At 42.9% G+C, this 21,957-nt stretch overlaps 1 protein-coding gene across 1 annotated transcript in view; it reads left to right on the forward strand.

Moving 5' to 3' along the window:
- The window catches only part of MYH15 (myosin heavy chain 15), a 38,874-nt gene extending 17,171 nt beyond the window's left edge, over positions 1–21,703 (forward strand). The window contains 21 exon segments of the mRNA XM_061454501.1: positions 471–620; positions 1,632–1,802; positions 2,864–3,043; positions 4,318–4,450; positions 6,278–6,345; positions 7,517–7,604; positions 7,833–7,950; positions 8,282–8,405; positions 9,118–9,254; positions 9,598–9,853; positions 10,278–10,520; positions 11,138–11,314; positions 11,840–11,985; positions 12,493–12,583; positions 13,802–14,191; positions 15,234–15,360; positions 16,453–16,571; positions 17,028–17,224; positions 18,234–18,583; positions 19,106–19,230; positions 21,497–21,703. Coding sequence (XP_061310485.1) covers positions 471–620; positions 1,632–1,802; positions 2,864–3,043; positions 4,318–4,450; positions 6,278–6,345; positions 7,517–7,604; positions 7,833–7,950; positions 8,282–8,405; positions 9,118–9,254; positions 9,598–9,853; positions 10,278–10,520; positions 11,138–11,314; positions 11,840–11,985; positions 12,493–12,583; positions 13,802–14,191; positions 15,234–15,360; positions 16,453–16,571; positions 17,028–17,224; positions 18,234–18,583; positions 19,106–19,230; positions 21,497–21,703 — 3,597 coding nt within the window.
- The last annotated feature ends 254 nt before the right edge of the window (positions 21,704–21,957 follow it).

A 21,957-nucleotide genomic window follows, 5' to 3' on the forward strand; every position in this document is an offset into this window, starting at 1 on the left:
AGAGACTTCTGACAGACTTTCCCTATTGCCTGATTATGCCATAACATCCCTCAAAAATTAGAAGCACATGGCAATAAGCAACCTGAGCACAGATCTCCCCTATTTTGGCAGTAGTAATGGACAGCATGGCTGGTATCCAGCCTGTGAGCTTTCTGGTACCTAACTTCCATGGTAACGTAAGAGATGAAAACAGTTGCAACTTGCTTTCCAGCTGTTTCCCAAGAGTTACTATACTACCACTTTATGTACATGTTAGTATACATACACATACTTAACAATGTGAAGAAAAGTCAGCATAGATAATAGGAGAAGCTGTCAGTAGTATTAAGCATGCCTTGGTAATTGTAAGAACCACGGTGAGACTTCATTTAAACCGTAAGCAGGGATTGAAATAAGCTACTGCTCTGAAATCCTTGTGTTCCACAGTGAATTCTGTACCACTCAGTGATATTTTTTAAAACCTATTTTAGGTTTTGTATGCTGTTGGAGCCTTATCTAAGGCAGTATACGATCGAATGTTCAAATGGTTGGTGGTCCGTATCAACAAGACCCTGGACACTAAGCTGCCACGACAGTTCTTCATTGGAGTCCTGGATATTGCAGGGTTTGAAATCTTTGACGTGAGTATTAATGAGTGAGGACATGTTGGAAGGATGTAAAAGGTACCAAATGCTAGCTCTTGGGTGGGTATTTCTTTTTCTATATGAAGAGAAGGCAAAATGGTGAGAAAGGCCTTAAAGCAAATAGTGTGTATGATTTTACAAGGGTTTTTCCATGAATAGATGGAGAAAACACTGAGCATTTAGCACAGCTGGACAGGGTGATGGTTTCTGGGGAGGAAGAGGGTGATAATCTTTAGCAAAGACAAAGCATATTGCATGCTTTGGGCTGTGTTTAGGAGAATGCATTGTTCCCTCTGTTTCTCTTTGAGAGAAAACACCTTTTATAAGGTGTGATATTTCTTCCTTTTTGTATCTCAATATGAGAGCTGTATCTTCACCCCAATATAAGAAATTACTGTTTTACAGTGAGAACAGTCATTCATTGGAACAACCATTCCAGAGATTTGGTAAAGTCCCCATCACTGGAATTTTCAAGATGTGATATTACAGGGTGCTATAAAATCTGATCTAGGCCCCCTTAACCACAAAAGGTTGGACCAGATGATCTTTCGAGGTCCCTTCCAACCTGGGCATTTCTGTGATTGCATCATCATTGTAAAGAACTGTATGTGAGAAAAACACATCACAACTTCTTTTTCTCAGAATCTATGCCTGAAGTGCTTCATGCTGTTGCTGCTGTGTGTTGCTCTCTGTATGCAGCAGAGCAAAGGCCGTGTTGGCTGCGCTTTACAGGACTGGTGTGGCATGCTGCTGAAGGAAAGGCATGTGCATCCTTGAGAAACCTGAACAAACCTGGGCATCCTCACACTTTGGAGGACAGTATATGATGCAGCCATCAGCCTGCTACTGAACTCCCTCCTGCTTTACCTTTGGTGTTAGCCCAGTAGTTTCTCAACCAGTTACCGTTTAGCAGGTTTTAGATGTAAACAGATTTCTTCTTGCTGTTCCACCAAGCCTTTACTGTAGTTAACTGTGGTGCAAATGCTTCTTTTTTATCTCCTTCTGCAGTTTAACAGCTTTGAGCAGCTCTGCATCAATTACACTAACGAGAAACTGCAACAGTTTTTCAATCATCACATGTTTGTCCTGGAGCAAGAAGAGTATAAGAAGGAAGGCATTGATTGGGTATTTATTGATTTTGGCATGGACCTGCAGGCCTGCATTGATCTGATTGAGAAGGTATGTACAGGAGCACTAAGGTGTATTTACTGAATTGGTTTTCTTCATGATACTTCCCTTGGAAATGCCCTCAAGGCCTAGTGAACAGAGCAGAATAAACAGCAGGACAAGTTTCTTGCCTTTGTACATGCAGTAGAGAATTAAATTAAAATCAGTGTTTATGGCATTTGTGGCTACTTGGCTTTACCTCTGTAAGTTTGCCTTACAGAGCCAACAGTAACCACAAGCTTTAACTGTTAATTTGTATGGCTGCATAATCTTCCTTGGTTTTTACTTTTGCCTTTCTCTGTGCCTACTATCTTCCATTTACTTTGTTTCACATATCCTTAACATCAGACTTGCTTTTCGGGGCAAATGCTGTGTTTCAGTCACATGCCATGTCCCTCTCCCTGTGAGGTTCCCATTTCCTACGTTACGTGTTGATGTGTGAAGTCCTTTGTGCTCTTCCTAGCCTGGAACTATTGCTTCCTTCTCACTACTTCCCTGCTGTAGAATATGCCTTTCTTTTTCCCTTCTTTGTGAGTCTAATGTGGTCCTGGTGGGGACAGCTGTCCGTCGCTGTGCATCTTTCTGCCATGTCTTATGGCATGCATCTAACCTTGCTGATCCGTGAGGAAAAGTGGAATTCTAAGTCTTGCATTAGCAGGACATTTGGAATAGCTGGAGGAGAAAGGCTAATTATTAAGTGCCTTTTTTATCACCATCACTGGAGTAGGACACCTGCACGTGGTCCTAGTCCCTCAAACAACCTGTCCGGTGCTAGGAAGTTAGATAATCTTTTCCTCCAACATGGATGCTAAAATGCTAGTTAGTCCAACTGTCCTGGAAGGTAAATCAAACCCTTTCTGGAAGTCATCATAAAGCCTCCTAAGGCAAACATGGCATAAAGAATAGTGAAAGGTGTGGTTACTATTTTAACAGAACAGACAAAGGCCTCCTCCTCTGGTATAAGAAGAAATCTTAGAGGCTTAAAATTCCATCAGATCAAACCTAAAGGCTGCACTGCTGCTGAAAGCAGGCAGCCTTAGCATTTTCCAACAAAGATGTTCTTAAATCCACAGCCATTGGGAATCCTGTCTATCCTTGAAGAGGAATGCATGTTCCCGAAAGCTACAGATATGACGTTCAAAGCCAAACTCTATGACAATCATCTTGGCAAGTCACCTAACTTGCAGAAGCCCAGGCCCGATAAGAAAAGGAAATACGAAGCTCACTTTGAACTTGTTCATTATGCTGGTTCAGTAAGTTCCTCTGCTGCTGGGTAGACTTTGCATTAGAGGTCTTTCAGGTGGGGTTTGGCCCGTAGCACACAACAAGGGAGGGTGGGAATGATGAAGAGGGGAAAAGAGGAATAAAAGCAGATATCTACTCTCTCTGCACAAGTACTGCAACACAGTAAGATGCCACCAGACTCCAGGATACCTGGTCCTTGGATACACAAATAAAACAGACTGAGGAAGGCTAATAGCTGAAAATATGCCTGCCCTTGACTTTATCACTTTTCCTATAATCACATTAAGACTAGTGATTAAACAGCAGCAGCGTCTACTTTCCATCTTGGTTCCCTGTACGAATGAACTGAGTGATTTCTGCCTAATTTCAGGGAGGGGTAGAAAAACAGGGAAGAAAAAAAAAAAGAGGTTTGCTATCACTTTTTATTCACATTAGGACCAGTGTGTAAAAGTAGCAAAAGGAAACATGGTTAAGTCTGCTGGCAAGGTTTTATGGACAGGTCCAGTGATGATGGAGTAAATGGGAACACAATCCAGAACCAAACCTGAGCCAAACCCTGGCCAGTTTCAAAGCTCTGTTTGCAGAGCAGATGGGCTGAAAGATTTAGAGATGGATACAGGAAATTTTTTGTCCAGCTGGAGCTGAGATGAAGCCTGAGCAGAGCTGGAGCTTTCCTGATGCCATTAACTTCAAATTACAATTTAACATGAAGCTAATTTTGTGTTTCATAAGCAAAATACCTGCCCACCTTGGTCTTTATCTGTAGTTGTTAATGTATTCAGTAAAGAAAATTAGGATTTCTATCCCCTTGTGACACTAATAATGGAACATATTTTCCCACTAAATGGAGCTGTGGCGGAGTCCTGAAGTTGGATTTTTAATCATTAAGTTCCTGTCAGAAAACCTTAATTATTCCACAGTAGCATGCTGCTGCAAAGTGGAATTATTGCTTGTGCATTTCACACTTCAGCACTTATTAGTAGGGATCCTGGGATGCTGATGACATGTATCTCTACAGCCAACTGCATGGAGTCCATGAGATGGAGGGACCATATAGTTATGAAGGGGTATGTGGGATTCAGATGGTAATTATTAGGAAGAGAGGTTTGGGAATTAGGAAGCAAAGAACTGGAGGGGAAGTGAGGGAAAAATGGGTTGCTGGCACCGCTCTGAGTGCAGCACTTCACCAAGGCTCATCAGCTTCAAGGCAAACCATACGGAACTACTGGCTGCTGTGAAGGGGAACATTTGCAACCTCTGGTTTCTTTCCGATTCGTTGTAGGTTCCCTATAACATCATCGGGTGGCTCGAGAAGAACAAAGACCCACTTAACGAAACTGTAGTAGGCATCTTCCAAAAATCATCTAACAAACTCCTGGCGAGCTTGTTTGAAAGCTATGTTGGCGCTGACAGCGGTAAGCAGAATCAACTCGTATGGGGCGTCTTTTGTTTCTGGGATGTGTGCTCAGGAATTAATTTCAGAAACAATTCTCTCCACTGCAATTGACTCGGTGCTCAATGAGGCAGTGACTAATTATTCAGATTCTCACAGCATCTGTAGGAGTTTGCCAGTTAGACCAAGGAGGCCATTAACTCAGCTAGTTTGAATGCGTAGTAGCTCAGAGCAGTATTGGCAAGGATCTCTGTGTGTTGTGAATGCTCCAGTGGGGGAGCTGGAGCATGCAAGTGTTCAGATACGCAGGCAAGTGTTGCACAAGATGTTTTGTACAGAAATGCCTATGAAGTAGACGAGCTCTGGTTTCCCACACTTGTGGTGCTCCTTGCTCTCCGCCCTGAATTGAAGATAAAATAAAAAACAAACAAAAAAAAACTTTGGAATATTTTGTTGGATTTTGTTGGATTAGTGGCAAGTACGCACTTGGAAGTACCCGAACACCACTCCATGCTGGCCAAAGCAGATTTTGCTAATACAATCTTCTCTTTTGCCCCCTGTTGTTTGTTTGACAAGATTAATTTATGTCTAAGAATGTATTTAAGCTGTATGCATTACACAAAACTCTTTTATTTGTGAGAAGTCAAGTAGCTAGCATCCAGAAAATTGATCCTAAGTGAATAGGACTGCCATTCATTACAAAGATGTAGCTCTTAATGTCCTGAAGTTGCAATCACTTACAGCCTATTTATTAGTAATCTCATTTCTATAGATGTTGTTGTCATGAATCATAAGACACTTTCTGAGGAAGGAAGCAGGCTGCAGACCTTGTAATGTGAATAAGAGATGGAGCTGAATGCAAATAACAAAACCCCTGCCACTAGCAAAGTCTTGCAACTTACTAGCTGCCTACTTGCCTGGGGATATTCCTGTCTGTCAGAATACTACCTTGCTTTTCTTCAGCATCAGGAGAAAAGAACAGCCTGTGCAGATTAGCCTCTTCCAGTCTCAGCAGTGTCACTTTCAAATGGGAGAAAGGCTGTGGATAATTGCATCAAGCACGTTGCACTCTTCACTCCTTTTCTGTTGACTACTGTTGACAAGTGACAGAATGCCAGACCTCCTGGGAATGATCTAATAGTCCGGTGTTTAGAAAGCCACAGCAATCGCTGTACATTTCTGGGTCACGTTTGGCTCCCGTGAAACTTGGTAAATGTCATGTCAGGAGCTAGCGTTCTTTTAGAGGATCAGAGTGATTTTGACTCTGCAGCTGTAAGCAAAATTCAAGGGAGGTAAGGTTACTATATTTAATATTACAAATATTCATTTTCCTCTATTCTAGACAAATGTTACTTGTGCAAGTTCAGTGTCTGTATAGCAGACACGTGAGGATCGGTGTCTATACAGTACAATGTACAGTCTAGATTTTCCATGAGCATTGCTGTTCTTCAGCCTTTTCTCCATCACCTCACCCTACAGGCTGTTTCACGAACTCTGAATACCTTCACTTTGTTAAAAGTTGTTTTTCTGCCTTATTCATATTTATGGACTTCCTGCATGACAAGTGATGCTTTGTAGATCTGAGATGCAAATGCAAGCCAGAAAGCTTGCAGGGGTCTGACAAAAATCCCAAGCATGGACAGAGAGCTGCAGACTTGGGCTATATCACATTTGATGTTCAGAATGTTTCGTATAGTACTTGAGCAATCAGAGCCACCAAGTCATTAGCTGTGCCTTGCATCCAAAGGGAATTGCACTATTAGAACAGTTTGTCTCCCATGCCCTGCCTGCCCCCCCTTACTGAGATGGAGACTGTGACTTTTTTAATCCCTTTTTCTTTCCCTCGTAGCTGACCAGGGAGGAGAAAAGAAACGCAAGAAAGGTGCTTCCTTCCAAACAGTGTCCTCATTGCACAAGGTTTGTTTGTCTCTCCCCACCTGGTGGTTTTTGTTAAGACAATACATTGGAGTGTTAAGGATTGTAATGGACCAAAAAATTTACATCCTACATCAGAATTTGATTCAGGGCCTGGGTTGTTTGCCTTGGCTAAGTGAATACGGTTATTAAAGCTCCATGTATTAGGGGTTGCTCCATTTTTATCTTCTTTGAGCATTCACGAGATTAAGTGGGGTTTATTCTATTAGAGAAACCATCACAAAATGTTGTGAACAAACTTTATCATTTATTCTGTGGCTTATATCTTCATGTATGTCTTTGGAATAGGAACTGATGACAAGTAATTTCCCAGTACCTATCTGGTTACTGATTGTAATTGGATCTTAGGGTTAGAGCAGTCATGGGAAATAAAAGTTGTTGAATGGAGTGGCACAAAGCCTCTTTTTTCCTAAGCAGTTCCCTTCTGCTGGGACTGGCACATGCTCCTAGGGGAAGCTGTTGCTAGGACCATGTGTGCAGAAAAATGGGGCCTGTAGTTTACCATTAGCACCATTTCTTACAGGTAACACTGAAGAAGCTGTAATGTAGGTAAATCTCAGGTAGGGAAGGAAGTAGTTACCTCCCACTAGTCATGCCATTCTATCTTGTTTGGAGGTACTCCTTCTGAAGGGAAATCACAGGAAATTGAGACCTGTATCTTACCACTTGAAGAAGTGTAAAGATAACTAAGCATCACTCAGGCAGTCATTTAATACTCCCCAAATAGAAGAGCTGTTACTTTCCAGCACATGAGGAACTGCTAGCTGCTAAGCTCAGGTTGAATCATTTGTCATCCTTACTGAGTGGGGAAGTGAACAGGCAAAAATGCAGTTGGCTTTACAGAAATGCTCTGCAGGATGATACTGCATCTTGCTTGCTGTTCATCTGGTTTCTGACATTTCTGGGGTTATAAGCAGAACACGTCTTCTTAAGGCTCTGCTAAAGCTGATGTGGATTCCTATAATTAAGTCAATTCATACTTTGGTTTAATTGAACAGATTTATGTGTAATAATTTTGGTAAGCTTCTAATTTTGTTGGAAGATATTTAGAAATATGACTAACAAACTTAACAACCAATAAACCAAGGAAATAAGTGTTTGGAATCCCACTAAACCACCGAAGCTAATTGTGGTTTTCATATGTCTGTTCTAGGAAAATTTAAATAAGCTGATGACTAACCTAAAATCTACATCCCCTCACTTTGTACGATGCATTATCCCCAATGAATCAAAAACTCCAGGTATGGAAAACAAAACAGTCTTAAAACTTTGTATATTCTAACTATGTCATTCCACTACTTAGTACAAAGTCACCAGATTGTATTTACATACTGTCTGTGTTGTTCACCTTATGCAGTGGTGTTGCTTTTTCAGGAAGTGACACCTCACATTTTCCAGTTCCTTCAGTGAAATGGAGATCAAGCCCTGTGGAGAAGCTCCAGTAATTTAGCCTTGTTTTTTCCCTGTAGGTGAAATGGATGCTTTCCTTGTCTTGCATCAGCTCCGCTGTAATGGTGTCCTGGAAGGCATCCGTATTTGCCGTAAGGGTTTCCCAAATAGGGTGCTTTATGCTGACTTCAAACAAAGGTAACGCAGAGCTGTGTTGTCTCCTGTCCTAACCCATCAGTCAAAATAAGCAAAGCACGTCTTTGCATTTTTATCTTGAGGTATTTTATTCCATTCAAGGTTATTTTCTATTCAGCTTGCCTGAACATGGAAGGCAGAATTCTGCTCTTGCTTGTGTCTGTGTAGATGCAAAGTAGGAAATCATCCTGATTTTATGTTAATTTTAAATTACTGTTTTTTAGGTGGGTTTGTTGTTTTTTGGTTTTTTTTTTTTTTAATTTGGGCTAAGATTGGAGGTGGGCAAAGCATAATCTAGGCCAGTTTTTACTCATTGCTCATCTGTTCTAAACAGATACCGCATTCTGAATCCAGGCGCAATCCCAGAGGATACATTTGTGGATAGCAGAAAAGCTGCTGAAAAACTGCTGGCATCTTTAGATGTCGACCATAACCAGTATCGTTTTGGACACACCAAGGTAACCAGCAAAGACCATCATTGCTTATGTAAAGAGAAAAGTGGGAGACCTAGTATCCAATTTGCAGAATAGACATTATACAGTTTCTGGTGGTGACGATTAATGAAGAGTTAATAATACAAGAAACCAGCAATACAGCAGCAAAGTGATACTACTTTTAAGCTGTGATAGTGGAAATTCATTTCTTTGGCTCAAGCTTCCATGAAGCTTATATTACAGCAACACTGAAAGTGGATGCAGCAACAGCTGATGCTCCGTGCCTCACCCTGCATAAGACAATAGCTGATGTAATATATATAATATAATCTAGGTACAATCAAACAGAGATGGACCACAAAATGAGCTGCAGATTTTGAAATGAGGCCATGTGCAATTATGACACAATCCTATTAGCAGGGATCTCTGGAGTTGGGAGTTGTGGTTCGGCTGACCTGCTCTGAACCTTGCCACTGTTGAAAAGTACTGTGGCAATAAAATTGTAGCAATAAAACACTTTGGCCTATTCAAAGCTGGGGAGATGAGACCTGGTTTTAAAGTATCTTTGGACCTGTACATTGCAGTCCCTGGTGTAAGTAGTATTTGGCCCTCTCTACTCTTTGACTTTATATTGTGTCAATAAAAATACCATTCTTCTGAAGGATTTCAGTAAGATCTGTGTAACTCAAGAACTCAGTCTCTAGCTATGGTGAAATGACATCTGTGTATGTACCAGGTGTTCTTCAAGGCTGGTCTCTTGGGCCACCTGGAAGAAATGAGGGATGAGAGACTGGCGAAAATCTTGACAATGATCCAGGCAAGAGCTCGTGGCAGACTGATGCGGATTGAGTATCAGAAGATAGTGGAGCGCAGGTATGAAGGCACCTCCTTAAATCTTAGTGGATGATAGTCATTACCATTTAATTATGTGTTGAATAAAGCCATTATTACAGTCCCTAAGGCTATAGCTAACCCTAAATTAAAGGTCTAAAGTGGATGTGTGATAAAAGTGATAGCAACTGTATGATAATTGCCTGCAATTCCGGTGAAAATCAAGAGAGATGGAGGAAGTTTCTTGTATAGCTTGGAACTCGGTACAAGTTTCTAATATTATTGAGAACAAAGCCGTAATACTGACTGAAAATGAAAAAAGATGAATCTCACTTTATCAAATCATGCTAAGCTTTAGGGAATTGTGTTTGTTTCCTTGAACCAGGGATGCCCTTCTTGTAATTCAGTGGAACATCCGCGCTTTTATGGCTGTGAAGAACTGGCCCTGGATGAAGCTTTTCTTTAAGATCAAGCCTCTTCTGAAGACCGCAGAAACTGAAAAGGAGATGGCCAATATGAAGGAAGAGTTCTTGAAGCTGAAGGAAGCCCTGGAAAAGTCAGAAGCCAGGAGAAAGGAACTTGAAGAAAAGCAAGTCTCTCTAGTACAGGAAAAAAATGATTTGCTTCTCCAGCTCCAAGCTGTGAGTAGACACGTGCATTCATACGTTTATGGTGTTCTTTGAAACTCAAAGGCTTACAGACCAAAGTGTTAGTGCAATCCAATTAAAATAAGCTGTTGCTCATTTGAAATGTTCTAGCATATAACCAGGTGGGTTAGCAATGCAGATCTTAAGAGGTTCTGTTCAAGATAATGTCCATGGCAGTTAGATATGGAAGAGTCTTATATGTCACTAGCCATGTTTACCGTTGTCTCATCCTGCTCCACTAATTACTTGTCAGCTTTGTCTCCTGAAATCAGGAGTACAAAATTTTCCTTATGCTTCTCTGTAGCATGGGATCAGACTCTTTGGATCAGACTCTCTGACCGCTTACAGGATAAGGGGACAAATGGGGCATTAAAAAGGCCAAGCAGTCACTGCTGTCCTCTTCCTTGTGCCACACCAGGAGCAAGACACTCTGGCAGATGCTGAGGAACGATGTGACTTGCTGATTAAATCCAAGATTCAGCTGGAGGCCAAAGTCAAGGAACTGACGGAGCGGGTTGAGGATGAGGAAGAGATGAATTCTGAGCTGACTTCTAAGAAGAGAAAATTGGAAGATGAGTGCTCTGAGCTCAAGAAGGATATTGATGATCTGGAAATAACACTTGCAAAAGTAGAGAAAGAGAAGCACGCTACTGAAAACAAGGTACCTTTAGGACTTCACCTTGTATTCAAAAGATGTTGGGTATAGATTCAAAAGAGGTTGGGTATGGATTACCTTTATAACGAGAGCTACCAGTCTTCTGATGGTTTTACACCGACTGTTACACAGGCCACACTGAAGGATCAGTATATGCACAGTTATTAGACCTTATAAGGGAAAAGGCATTAATTCTGAGCCCTAAGTTTCCCTTTTTCTGGAGTGAGTTTTGCTGCATTTCAGCTAAGGAATTATGTCTAGTTTGTGCATATAATTTTCTGCTGTAACAATGAGTTCTTCCAGTTCTTCTTCTCAGAGCCTGTAAATGTAAAGCTCATCTCCCACTTCTCCCAGAGAGAATCAGAGGCTGGACTCCAACACAATGAGGGTGACACTGAAAAGAATTTAGTATATTTGAAAGAATGTACTAAATCCACAAGAACTGGCACACATCGGCTCCCTGATGGCAATTTCACTCAAAAATCCACAGGGGGGCAAGGAGGGAGAGATCCCTTTCTTCCCATTGTCTTCCTGCATCCAAGTTCAGTACAGACAGTCATTTGAGCCAGGTTATAATAACCCCTTGCTTCAAAGGCCTACCAATACACCTTCCTTTCTCACAGGTCAAAAATCTGACAGAAGAAATGGCGACTCTTGATGAGAATATCAGCAAACTCACTAAGGAGAAAAAGTCCTTGCAGGAAGCTCATCAGCAGGTTCTGGATGACCTACAAGCAGAGGAGGACAAGGTCAACACGCTAAGCAAAGCTAAAGTGAAACTGGAACAGCAAGTGGATGATGTAGGTTGGCTCTACCTTCATGTTTTCCCAAGCTTGTTTGTCCAGCACTTAACAATTTTCCTGAGTCTGGAATGCTGCAGAACTTTGTCCTGTATTCCTGTCCTTTGAGAAATAATCGATTTAGAAATGCAGTCCATGTACTGTCTGTAAAAGGTATAATTACAGGAATGCTATAAGACATTATCTGTGTAGTTCAGCCTCTGAAGGGAGTGCAGTAACAAGGGGAAATCCACTCCGTTTGCATTAGCAGTGTAACTAGCGTGAAGTCAAACGGAACTTTGCTAGTAAGAGAATTGTAATGCTTGCTCAAATGTAAAGCATGGATAACCCTTATGTTATATTATTTCCATAGCCCACATGCCCACTGGCTGCTAGAAAACAAAAAATACTAATTGGAATGCTTGTACTCAAGTACTTCTGCTTTGCAACTTGCTAGAGCTCAGCACAAAACCCAGCTCAGCATACATCTGACTGTTGTAAACCATCTGTGTTCAATATCCTTCATAAGTTACTTTGTTCCTAAAGCTTGAGGGCTCACTTGAACAAGAGAAGAAAGTGAGGATGGATCTAGAAAGGGCCAAACGCAAACTGGAAGGGGATTTGAAGCTGACCCAAGAGAGTGTCATGGACTTGGAGAACGATAAGCTGCAGATGGAAGAAAAGCTAAAAAAGTAAGAGACTGTTTCTGTTATACAAAATAAAGCAATGAAAGCAGTTTCAGAGCCTTCAGTGTCACCCTGCTCTGATGGTGGTAAAAGGAAATTCCACAACGAGTGTGGAGCCAAGGAGGAAGGGAAAAGTCACTCTTACTTGTGCGCAGTATGCCTGAAACATTCCAATTCATGAAGCTTTCCACCACTGGAAAGAAAAAGGTTACTTATATTTTTCAGTCTCTAAGTAGGTGTTCACACTCACTAGCTATGTCAGTAAGACCTGATGGTTATATTTATGACACAAAGAATCAGAAATATATTGCCCAAATGCATGCAGAGTCTTGCCTTGGAAATCTCTGCTCAGAGGAAGATGTGCTTTCCTGCAAATCGGCAGGAAATACATGAGGTTTGCTTTAGTTTTCAGATGAGTTAAAAGTTTTATTGAGCAACTCCTTAAAAATTGCAGAAGCCTAAGTTGAAACTACAGGGAGAACTGTCACTGTGGAATTTTCCTTTCCATGGCAGGAAAGAATTTGAAATGAGCCAGCTGAATTCCAAGATAGAAGACGAACAAGCTATTGTGATGCAGCTGCAGAAGAAGATCAAGGAACTTCAGGTTAGCTTGCTTCTTTCTCATATATCTTAGGATGTTTCTGTTTGTGCTTCACTGAAGGGCTTTGCAGAGATATTTTCATAGCTAGCTGCAGCTCAGCTTGGAGACTCAAAGTGCTGCAACTCCACAGCTTCCCAGACCACTCCTTTTCCCCTCAGGATGCTTGCTCTATAGTGGTTCTGTCCCAGTAGTAGACATATGACCACAGAATGCTAGAGGTTTTAAGCAAAGGCTGGAAGGCCCTGGTGTTGTGCTTTAAGCAAACAATGTTGTTCCAAACAATATTGTACCCTCATGGACCTGAGGGTAGATGCAGCAGTGATAAGCATGGCTTTGAAATTTAGGGGAAGAACTCAAATGCACAGGAAATTCTCAACTGAAATGACAAGGCCAAAGAAAGTCAGCACAGTCCAAACCTAATGTCTTGACCCAAAGCTCTGCTTGTTTGTCAATAAAGAACATTTGCATAAATTGGTCATAAAGTATGTCATATGGTCAAAATAAATGTCATAAAAAAAAAAGACTGCTGTCAATGAATATTCATTATTCAAGCAATTCTACATATTGCTGTATCTGAAATCCTGTCTCAATGCTCCTAAAGAGAAGTTATTTTGGTCACAGAACCCTTAAAATGGGAACAACGAGTCCCTTTTAGTGACAATTTGTTGCTGCTACTCCTACTATCAATCAGCTTCTCTCCTGTACTTCAGCTAAATGTCAAATACCTGAGTGTAAAGTCAATGCGCTTGACCTGTATGTCCTGAACTACATCCTGTAGAGCAATCTACTGTGAGAAAGATGTGACTCATCATCCTTAGTCTAGTTTAAGATCTGATTTCCAGGCACAAATGGCCAAGTCCTTTGCCTGCTGTACTCCTGTGTTGTAAAGCATGGGCTGGCAGAGGGTTTAACTTCAGGGGAAGTTTAGATTGGATATAAGGAGGAAATTCTTTCCTGTTAGGGTGCTGAGGCACTGGAATGGGTTGCCCAGGGAGGTTGTGAATGCTCCATCCCTGGCAGTGTTCAAGGCCAGGTTGGACGAGGCCTTGGGTGATACGGTTTAGTGTGAGGTGTCCCTGCCTATGGCAGGGGGGTTGGAACTGGATGATCTTAAGGTTCTTTCCAACCCTAACTATTCTATGATTCTAATTTGTAAGGTTCTTCACGGTCTTATGGGAATCATCACGAAGGCCAGCAAAGGTGTTTGTGTCTCTTTTGTAGGCTCGCATAGAAGAACTAGAAGAGGAGCTGGAGGCAGAAAGAGCTGCTCGAGCCAAGGTGGAAAAGCAGAGATCGGATCTGGCCCGAGAGCTGGAGGAGCTAAGTGAGCGCCTTGAGGAGGCTGGTGGAGCCACGGCTGCCCAGCTGGAGATGAACAAGAAGCGTGAGGCAGAGTTCCTGAAGCTGCGGCGGGACCTCGAGGAGGCCACGCTGCACTACGAAGCCACGGCTGCCACCCTGAGGAAGAAGCACGCAGACAGTGTGGCTGAGATGGGGGAGCAACTGGACAACCTGCAGCGGGTCAAACAGAAGCTGGAAAAGGAGAAAAGCGAGCTGAAGATGGAAGTGGATGATCTGTCGTCTAACATGGAGCAGATGGTCAAGGGAAAAGTAAGGGTCCTGAGACTCCCCAAACCCCTAAAGGTCATGTGTAGCTGAGGTTGGTCTGAAGCTTTCCCAGGGTACCTGATAGGGCTTCTAATCACTGTAAATGCTCAGAGGAGGGATTTTAATCTGGGTCGGGGTCTTCCTGACCTGTGGGTGGGATTTTTAGTACTATAAAGAAGGCAGTTTACTTCAGGGCACCTTCAACTTGGCAGAAGTTGGTTCTTTTGCCAAGCTGATTAATCAAATGGTCACGTTGCCAAGCTGTCAAAGAACTCATCCTTGGTGCTACCAATCCTATGTGTTCTACTTTGAAACAGGACCAGGACCTGGTTTTACTCATGAATTCCTTATTGTTAGAGGTCATCTTGACCCAAGATGCAGTAACAGTGACTATGAACCGCAGGTGTACAATATAGATTATATCAATCCTTCCTTTGGTTCACAGTTTCGACATGTTAGCAAGGAGTGCAAAGCAAGGCTCGCGTGACTACCATGTGTATTTTTACTTCCTATGGCTGAATTCTGGATTTTGTTTCCTGATTAGACAGTCTTGGTAGCTTTCAGAGCATTCTAAAGAGTTCTTTCAGTGCAAGTGGTGAAATTTCAGTATTCTGCGAGTTAGAAAGCTGTAATCAAACTCAATTTATGATAAATAGCAATTAAAGCAGAATCAGTAGAGCAATTTTCATTGGAGGTGATTTTCCCATCTAGCAATTATGAGGAGGCTATGCCCCAACCTCATAGCCACGTGATTGCTTCTGAAGTTCTTGCAGACTCATTTTACACTGCTGCTTCCATTCAGAACACACTTCAGGGAAAACAAAGGGGGAAAGGTGGTCTGATGGGGAGTCCCCTGGCCTGGGACTGTAGACACAGGGATCCTATTCCCTGCCCTACCGCTGTGGTGGTTTTGGTTTTGCTATCTGCCATTCCTCTGGAAAAAAAAACAAACAAACAAAACATGGATCCATTTGGAATGCTGCAGCTTCCAAATGGCTGCCTGGAGGCTACAGCTTTCATTGTCTTTTCTCCTGGTTCCCATCAGGCGAACGCAGAGAAGCTTTGTCGCACTTACGAAGATCATCTGAATGAGACAAAAACGAAACTGGAGGAAATGACTCGCCTCATGAACGACCTCACTACTCAGAAGACAAAGCTCCAGAGTGAGAATGGTATGTGCACAGTCAGGCCAGACTGTTTTCCAGTGATTTACCAGGTGTGCCTCAGCACTGCATTGGTGAGCTGTATTGTGCAATGGCATCTGCTCTGAAGATGGCTGGGTTAGGATTGCTGAATGGAGCAGTAGCTTTGTGTCTTTTGACACTCGTATCTTCAATATTTTTATCACCTTGGTGGGGAGACCTTGCCTCGGACTGCCTTTTAAAGCAAACCCATAACTGTATTTACCAGCATACTGTGATACCATCTCCTGAGCTGAAAGGGATGCACTGGCTAGGTACCCAGTTTGCGGAACAAGGACATGTACATCTACGTTGCAGTAGTAGAAGGAAGACAAAGGAGTCAGCATACTGCTTCTGTCTTTATGGATGCCATCGTCCTCAGTGTGACCTTGGGCACTGCACTCTAGAAGATGCTTACATCCGACCAAAAATGCCACATATCCTCTAAGTGCTTGCTACCTTTTTAGCCATAGTTCTACTATTTAATCACTGCATCCTCATCAGACAGCATGCTCTGTGTATTTACAAAGACATGTTTTTCATTTCCTGTGTATGTCCTAGTTAGTACTATGTAGTCCTAGTTAGTACTATGTATGCCTGTAAAGCTGCAGTTTCCACCTCGCAGTGATGCCCTCCATGTGATAAATCAGGTTTTCCTAACGTATCTCTCTGCTCTGTATGCTGGTCATTGGGAGGTTCTCAGTGTGCTTTGCAGCCCTCTGAAAAGAAGTCTGGAAAAGCATGTAAAGTAGTGGAGAAAAGTACAGACAAAACCAGCTACAACTGCACATGAAAGTAAGCATCAGCCTAGGCTGATCCATGAGCTGAACTAAAATTAATGAATTGGCAGCACAAAATAATAACAACAACAACAAAACACACACACACACACCCCAAAAAACATAACCCTAAGGAAATGTGAAGTGTCTGATGGTTACAGGTTCGGAAGAAGTTTCACAAATGGCCAGACACAATCACTGCTAGCTCTTATCCTCAGCAGAATTGGACAGGCAGGACTTTGATTTTTGTCTGGGCCTTTGTCATTTCATTATCTTACCTTTTCTTGGTTATATCCTATGGCAGGTGAATTTATAAGACAACTTGAAGAGAAGGAGTCATTGATAAGTCAGCTGTCCCGCGGAAAAACATCATTTACGCAACAGATTGAGGAGCTTAAGAGGCAGCTGGAAGAGGAAACCAAGGTAATTCTTTGACTGTGTCCGATTCATTGAATTGAAATGGGGAAAATTGTTCATTTGTAGCCTGGATAAAGTCTGAAATGAAACATAGGAGTGAGAATGCTTCCTGGTAATTGTACTGACAAATGCTCCTGCCACTGACTGAGGCAAGTCACAAAAGAAGAGCTTGGGAGAATAATCAGCATCTATAATTGTTACATAAATCTTATCCAGTAGGATAGCCAAAATCTCAGATCTAGTATGCTTCTTCAAAGATGTTAAATTATCTTCAGTCTTAATAGCTTCCTCAGCATGTCACCAGTTAGGGATGACTCCAAATGCCTCTTACCTCACTTGATCCAGACTGTCAAGCCTAGAGGCAAAAAGACAAAAAGGCTTAAGCCTCTGTTTGAGCTTCTAGGGCTGTTTGAGTTTTGCTGTAGGTAACCCTGCAGTGCTGTGACCTTTCTATCCCTGCAGTCCAAAAATGCCCTAGCTCATGCCCTGCAAGCAGCCAGGCATGACTGTGATCTCCTGCGGGAGCAGTATGAGGAGGAGCAAGAAGCCAAGGCAGAGCTGCAGCGGGCTCTCTCCAAGGGAAATGCAGAAGTGGCACAGTGGAGAACAAAGTATGAGACTGATGCCATTCAGAGGACTGAGGAGCTGGAGGATGCCAAGTAAGTGGATTACGTGGGTTTCATTGTGCCCTTGGCTGGCAGGATTGTGCTCTCTGTTGTTATAGTGTTAAGGAAATAGGACAAACTGGTTGGAAAAATCCCTCTGGCTTATTGATGTCATTTGTGGCTGTCCTCCCTTTCAATTTCTTGAGCAGGTCAGTGTTTCTGCTAAGCCCTTGTCTGGGGTGATGGATGTGGATACTGGGGTTTGTTTAAGAACTAACGAGATTAGATTACCCAACTTGGTTATCTTGCACGCTCACTTGCTTCGTGTGGCCCAGTGCTATGCTCCCTTGGTCTTGACTTCCCCTCCCAGCAGGGAGATGATGGCTTCTCTGGAAAGGCAGGGTACAAAGTCATGTTGGCTTGTGCTGTGCAGCGCCACTCCCAGCTACCAGACTCAAGTGTTATTGCACAAGGTCTCTGAGCATCTCCAGCACCTCCCTCTGTGGGTCTCTGATCTGCAGCGTCTTCCCCACTTCCCACTTTCTTCACTTAGCATCTACATGCTCTTCTTTATGAGCACTCCTTTCTTTACAGAAGCTTTTCTTGCTGGGACTCCCAGTCTCCTGTTCTCCCAGTCTAAATACCCTATGAACAAAAGCCCAAGGCATGACTGGACTTCTGCCTCATATCTCTTAACCGGAGGAACAGGACACTTTCATTTAGACCAAGTCTGATCTGAATTTACAACCAGACTATAGTGGTTACAGCTCGCAAGTAGCAAGCTGCTGCTTGAGAGTTCAATCTTTCAGTTTCAAATATTCAAACACTTACACACATATGCACAAAATTATGTGCCACATGGCAGCATTCATCATTTGAACTGGGTTTTTTTGCCTATCACAATCCCTTCTCTCTAGAGGCCTAATTTCCCCTTCCCTCCTCCTTACCCCCCAGCTTTCCTTTTCAGAACTGATTTATTGAGACACTGCTTGGGATCAGTTTTTATTAGATACCATAGGAGTGGTGGCACTCAGCCATTTCACTGTCTCTTCCCACCTGTCAGGAAGAAGCTTGCTGCTCGCCTGCAAGAAGCTGAAGAAGCAATCGAGGCGGCCAATGCCAAGTGCTCGTCCCTGGAAAAGACAAAGCACAGGCTGCAGAACGAGCTGGAGGACATGATGATTGACCTGGAGAAGGCCAACTCAGCCGCTGCCTCCCTGGACAAGAAGCAGCGTGGGTTTGACAAGATCATCAATGACTGGAAGCAGAAGTACGAAGAGTCACAGGCTGAGCTGGAGGCTTCTCAGAAGGAGGCCCGTGGCCTCAGCACTGAGCTCTTCAAGCTGAAGAATGCCTACGAGGAGACACTGGACCATCTGGAGACATTGAAAAGGGAAAACAAAAACCTCCAAGGTAGGCTTCATTCCCGTCCCACGTCCAGTGTGAGAGCCACACCGCAGCACAGCTGGAAGGATGCAGGTTTCCCATAGCAGCTGTGGGGAAAGGCGTTCATCTCATCCTTGAGACTAGCTTTCTGTTATGTTTGGAGGCCCTGGCTGATGCTGGCAATGAAGGCTTTAAACATAGTAATGGGTACAGACAGAGGAGAGCAGGCTTCCCTTTGCTCACCTGTCCATGAAGCTCACTGGCAGAGGTGCCAGTCTGGAGAGGAGCAAGAAAGACGAAGCCTAGACAGCTCCCAAAGCAGAGTGCAGTGCAGCTGGCCTACAGAACACAGATTAAAACTAAACCACTATAACCACCTCAAAAAGTGTGTACTTTCAGTTGGTCAAGTAAAAGAAGTTGCTGTAACTGAAAGTAAGGCAGCGCTTGTGTACAGACAAGCCCTTGAGGTAGCAGCTTGAGGCACAGGTCTGTGACTTGCAGTATGTTCGGGACACACTGATGGCTAAATCCATCCTTTTTTCGTTTCAGAGGAGATTTCTGATCTGACCAATCAGATCAGTGAAGGAAACAAGAGCCTCCATGAGATAGAAAAAATCAAGAAACAGGTTGAACAAGAAAAGTCAGAAGTTCAGCTGGCTCTGGAAGAAGCAGAGGTAAGGAAAGAAAGCTCAAAGGGAGAGGAAAGGGTGTCTTCCCTTTTCATCTTCTCAACAACATAGCCAGTGTTTTGACTATAAGCAAGCGTACCCTCTCTGCAGTCAGCTCCTCCAGCCTTGCTAGCCAGTAGAGAGACTGATGACTTTTGGAGATGTCAGCTCTAAGACCATCAGTCTTAGACTATCAAAGGAGGTGCCTTGTAGGTTTTGGGGTTTTGTTGTTGTGTTGTGGGTTTTTTTTCCCCCCCTTTCAGGAAGCTCAGACATATTCTGCACACTTCCTGAAAATCCAGTTCTTGCTTACTTCAGCACAGGGTATTTCAGTCTTTCAGGAAGGAGGAACTGCTGAGAATTATGGTCTTATACTGTTTTATCAGATATTTTTAGTGTCTGGTTTCCAACAGCAAATTCACCATCTCCTGGTTTTAGAGAAGAAGAAACCAAACCTCCTGATGACTTTTAAGTTTTATAAGGTCATAAATATTGCATTGGGTACTGCAGCCTCCTTAAAAGAAATGGTGGCAGTCCCAAACCAAATGAAAACAGGCCACTTGGAAAATCTTTGACTCCCTGTAGGAGTTTCATAAAGACATGTAGCATCTCTGCATTAATTTCTATAGTGACAAGTCTGCACGTACCCAAGAGGGATGCCTCATCCCAGTTTTCAACAAGTAAACCACAATACAGGACAAGTCAACTGGCAATCCTGGTTATCCACCCGTCAGCTTTTTGGCAGTCTGCTACATTGCAAAGCTAAGAAGGGGAGTAGGTGTTGCAGGCTGAAAGCAATACAGCACACAGCAAGAGATTTTTAGTGAAGGCTGCATTTATCTGGAATTGTACTCTAAATAATATCTGCTAAAACAAGCATCACCCAGTGACAGGGATCCATTAATACCTTACATGCTGTGCAACCTCTTTTGTCTGTTACAGGATGCTTTATACTTTGCAGGAATTTCACAGCCAAATAAACAGGTCTCATGATCAGAGCAGAGGAAAAAGCTTGCCTTTCTTCCACAGCTCTGAGATGTGGAGAGTGTTTATATACTCTATCAATATCTTTTTCCAGGAAAGAACACATCAGTTCCTGAGGGATTGAAGTGGCACACTTTACTTTCCTGGGCTGTGTGGAATGGCTTCCTAAAGCTAGTGATATTAGGAACTAACAAAAGTAAAGTGGTGATGTATCTTATCTGAATTGTGAAAGAAAGGGTTTAATGCAGGTTTTCCCCCTTCCTTGTGGACTGGGGTCCCTGGCAGTCACCGCTGGTGACACAGTACTTCTGTGTGCTGTTCCCACTAATACGTTGTGGCTCCTAGGCATGAAGTGTGGGTTTGACTGACCTATAGCTGCTGCATGACGACTGGAGTTGGCAAGGGTTTTGTACAGCTTTGTCTTCAGAAGATCCATTCTGTTCCCTTCATCTCTTGAGGGAATCCTGTGCAATTCTGCCCTTCAGAGAGCACTTCCAAAATACATGGTGTTCAATTCTGTGCTTTCCTTCCCAGTTTGATGCGAGCAGTAAGGAGGCAGAATGCCACTGAGGCTGGTTATGTAAGACCTGGAAGTCAGAGGCTCTGTTATTTCACTAGGGGCTATTAGCTTAGTTCTTGAAATGTAGGAACAGAGATGTAGGAACAAGCCTCTCCTGTTTCATAGACTTGTCTTCATGTTAAATGGAAAGAGCAGACAGAGTATTTTTGCACTCTGTCACATAGAGCTGATGTCTGTTATTTCTTTCCTTCAAGTCACATTGCCCAATAAGATTGTATAACTGGGAGGCTTTCAACACTTCATGATTTGGAGAGAGCTTTGTGCTCTGGGGGATGTGTGGATCCCCTTCACCCTCCCAGCTACCATCTTGGTGTAGCTTTTGCCTATCTCTTAGAGGCCCACGAGGGTGCCCGTACAGGGGTGTGAAACAGAGAACATCTGTTGATATCAAAACCATGTAGGCAGGGCCTAAGGTGGGTTTTGGTTTTGTTTCTGTGAACCATGGATTCTTTAACAATTTGTCCTCTGAGGAGCTTGCTGCTCAGTTTTCCAACTGCCAAGTTACATTAGAAAGCAAATAAATGCATTGTTTTGCCATGTAAGTTGTTCATGTCCTTCCCTAGAGAGAGGCAATGAAGAAATAGTGCTGTTGGGAACGGGAAGAAAAGTGCGAAGGGATCATCTTTGTGCAGCAGTTTGTCATTTGAAAAACAAAACCAACCAGAGCCCAACTCCTGGTGTGCAAGCTCTTGGTGCTTTCTATTTCAGGGAGCTTTGGAGCATGAAGAAAGTAAGACCCTTCGGTTTCAGCTTGAACTTTCTCAGCTTAAAGCAGAGTTTGAAAGGAAACTGACAGAAAAGGAGGAAGAAATGGAAAATATAAGGTACTGTGCAGGAAACAGTGTGGGCTTTAAGGGGAAAGTCTCAAAAGACCAGAAACAGTCTCAAGACCCGAACCATTCAAACGGACCATAGGTAGTTATGCCAGTGCAAGCAGCACTGCCTCAGCAATGCTCAAACCTGCTATCTGAACACAGTTAATTTATGCAGTTATAGCTACACTGATTGTGGGAGGACGTGAGGAGCTTGCCATTATGTGTACACCATTTAGGTAAGCAGGGAGAACTGCAGAGCTACAGAACGTATGAATTATAAAAGGAGAGGAGCTTGTGGGTGAAAGGGATAAACAGGAAAAATGGAAAGCAATTAGATGAGAGGAAGGCGATGTC

This window comes from Pezoporus flaviventris, unplaced genomic scaffold (genome assembly GCF_033815535.1).
Source record: "Pezoporus flaviventris isolate CSIRO_AGI_PZ_B2104156 unplaced genomic scaffold, CSIRO_AGI_Pfla_v1 ptg000015l, whole genome shotgun sequence".
Taxonomy (NCBI): domain Eukaryota; kingdom Metazoa; phylum Chordata; class Aves; order Psittaciformes; family Psittacidae; genus Pezoporus; species Pezoporus flaviventris.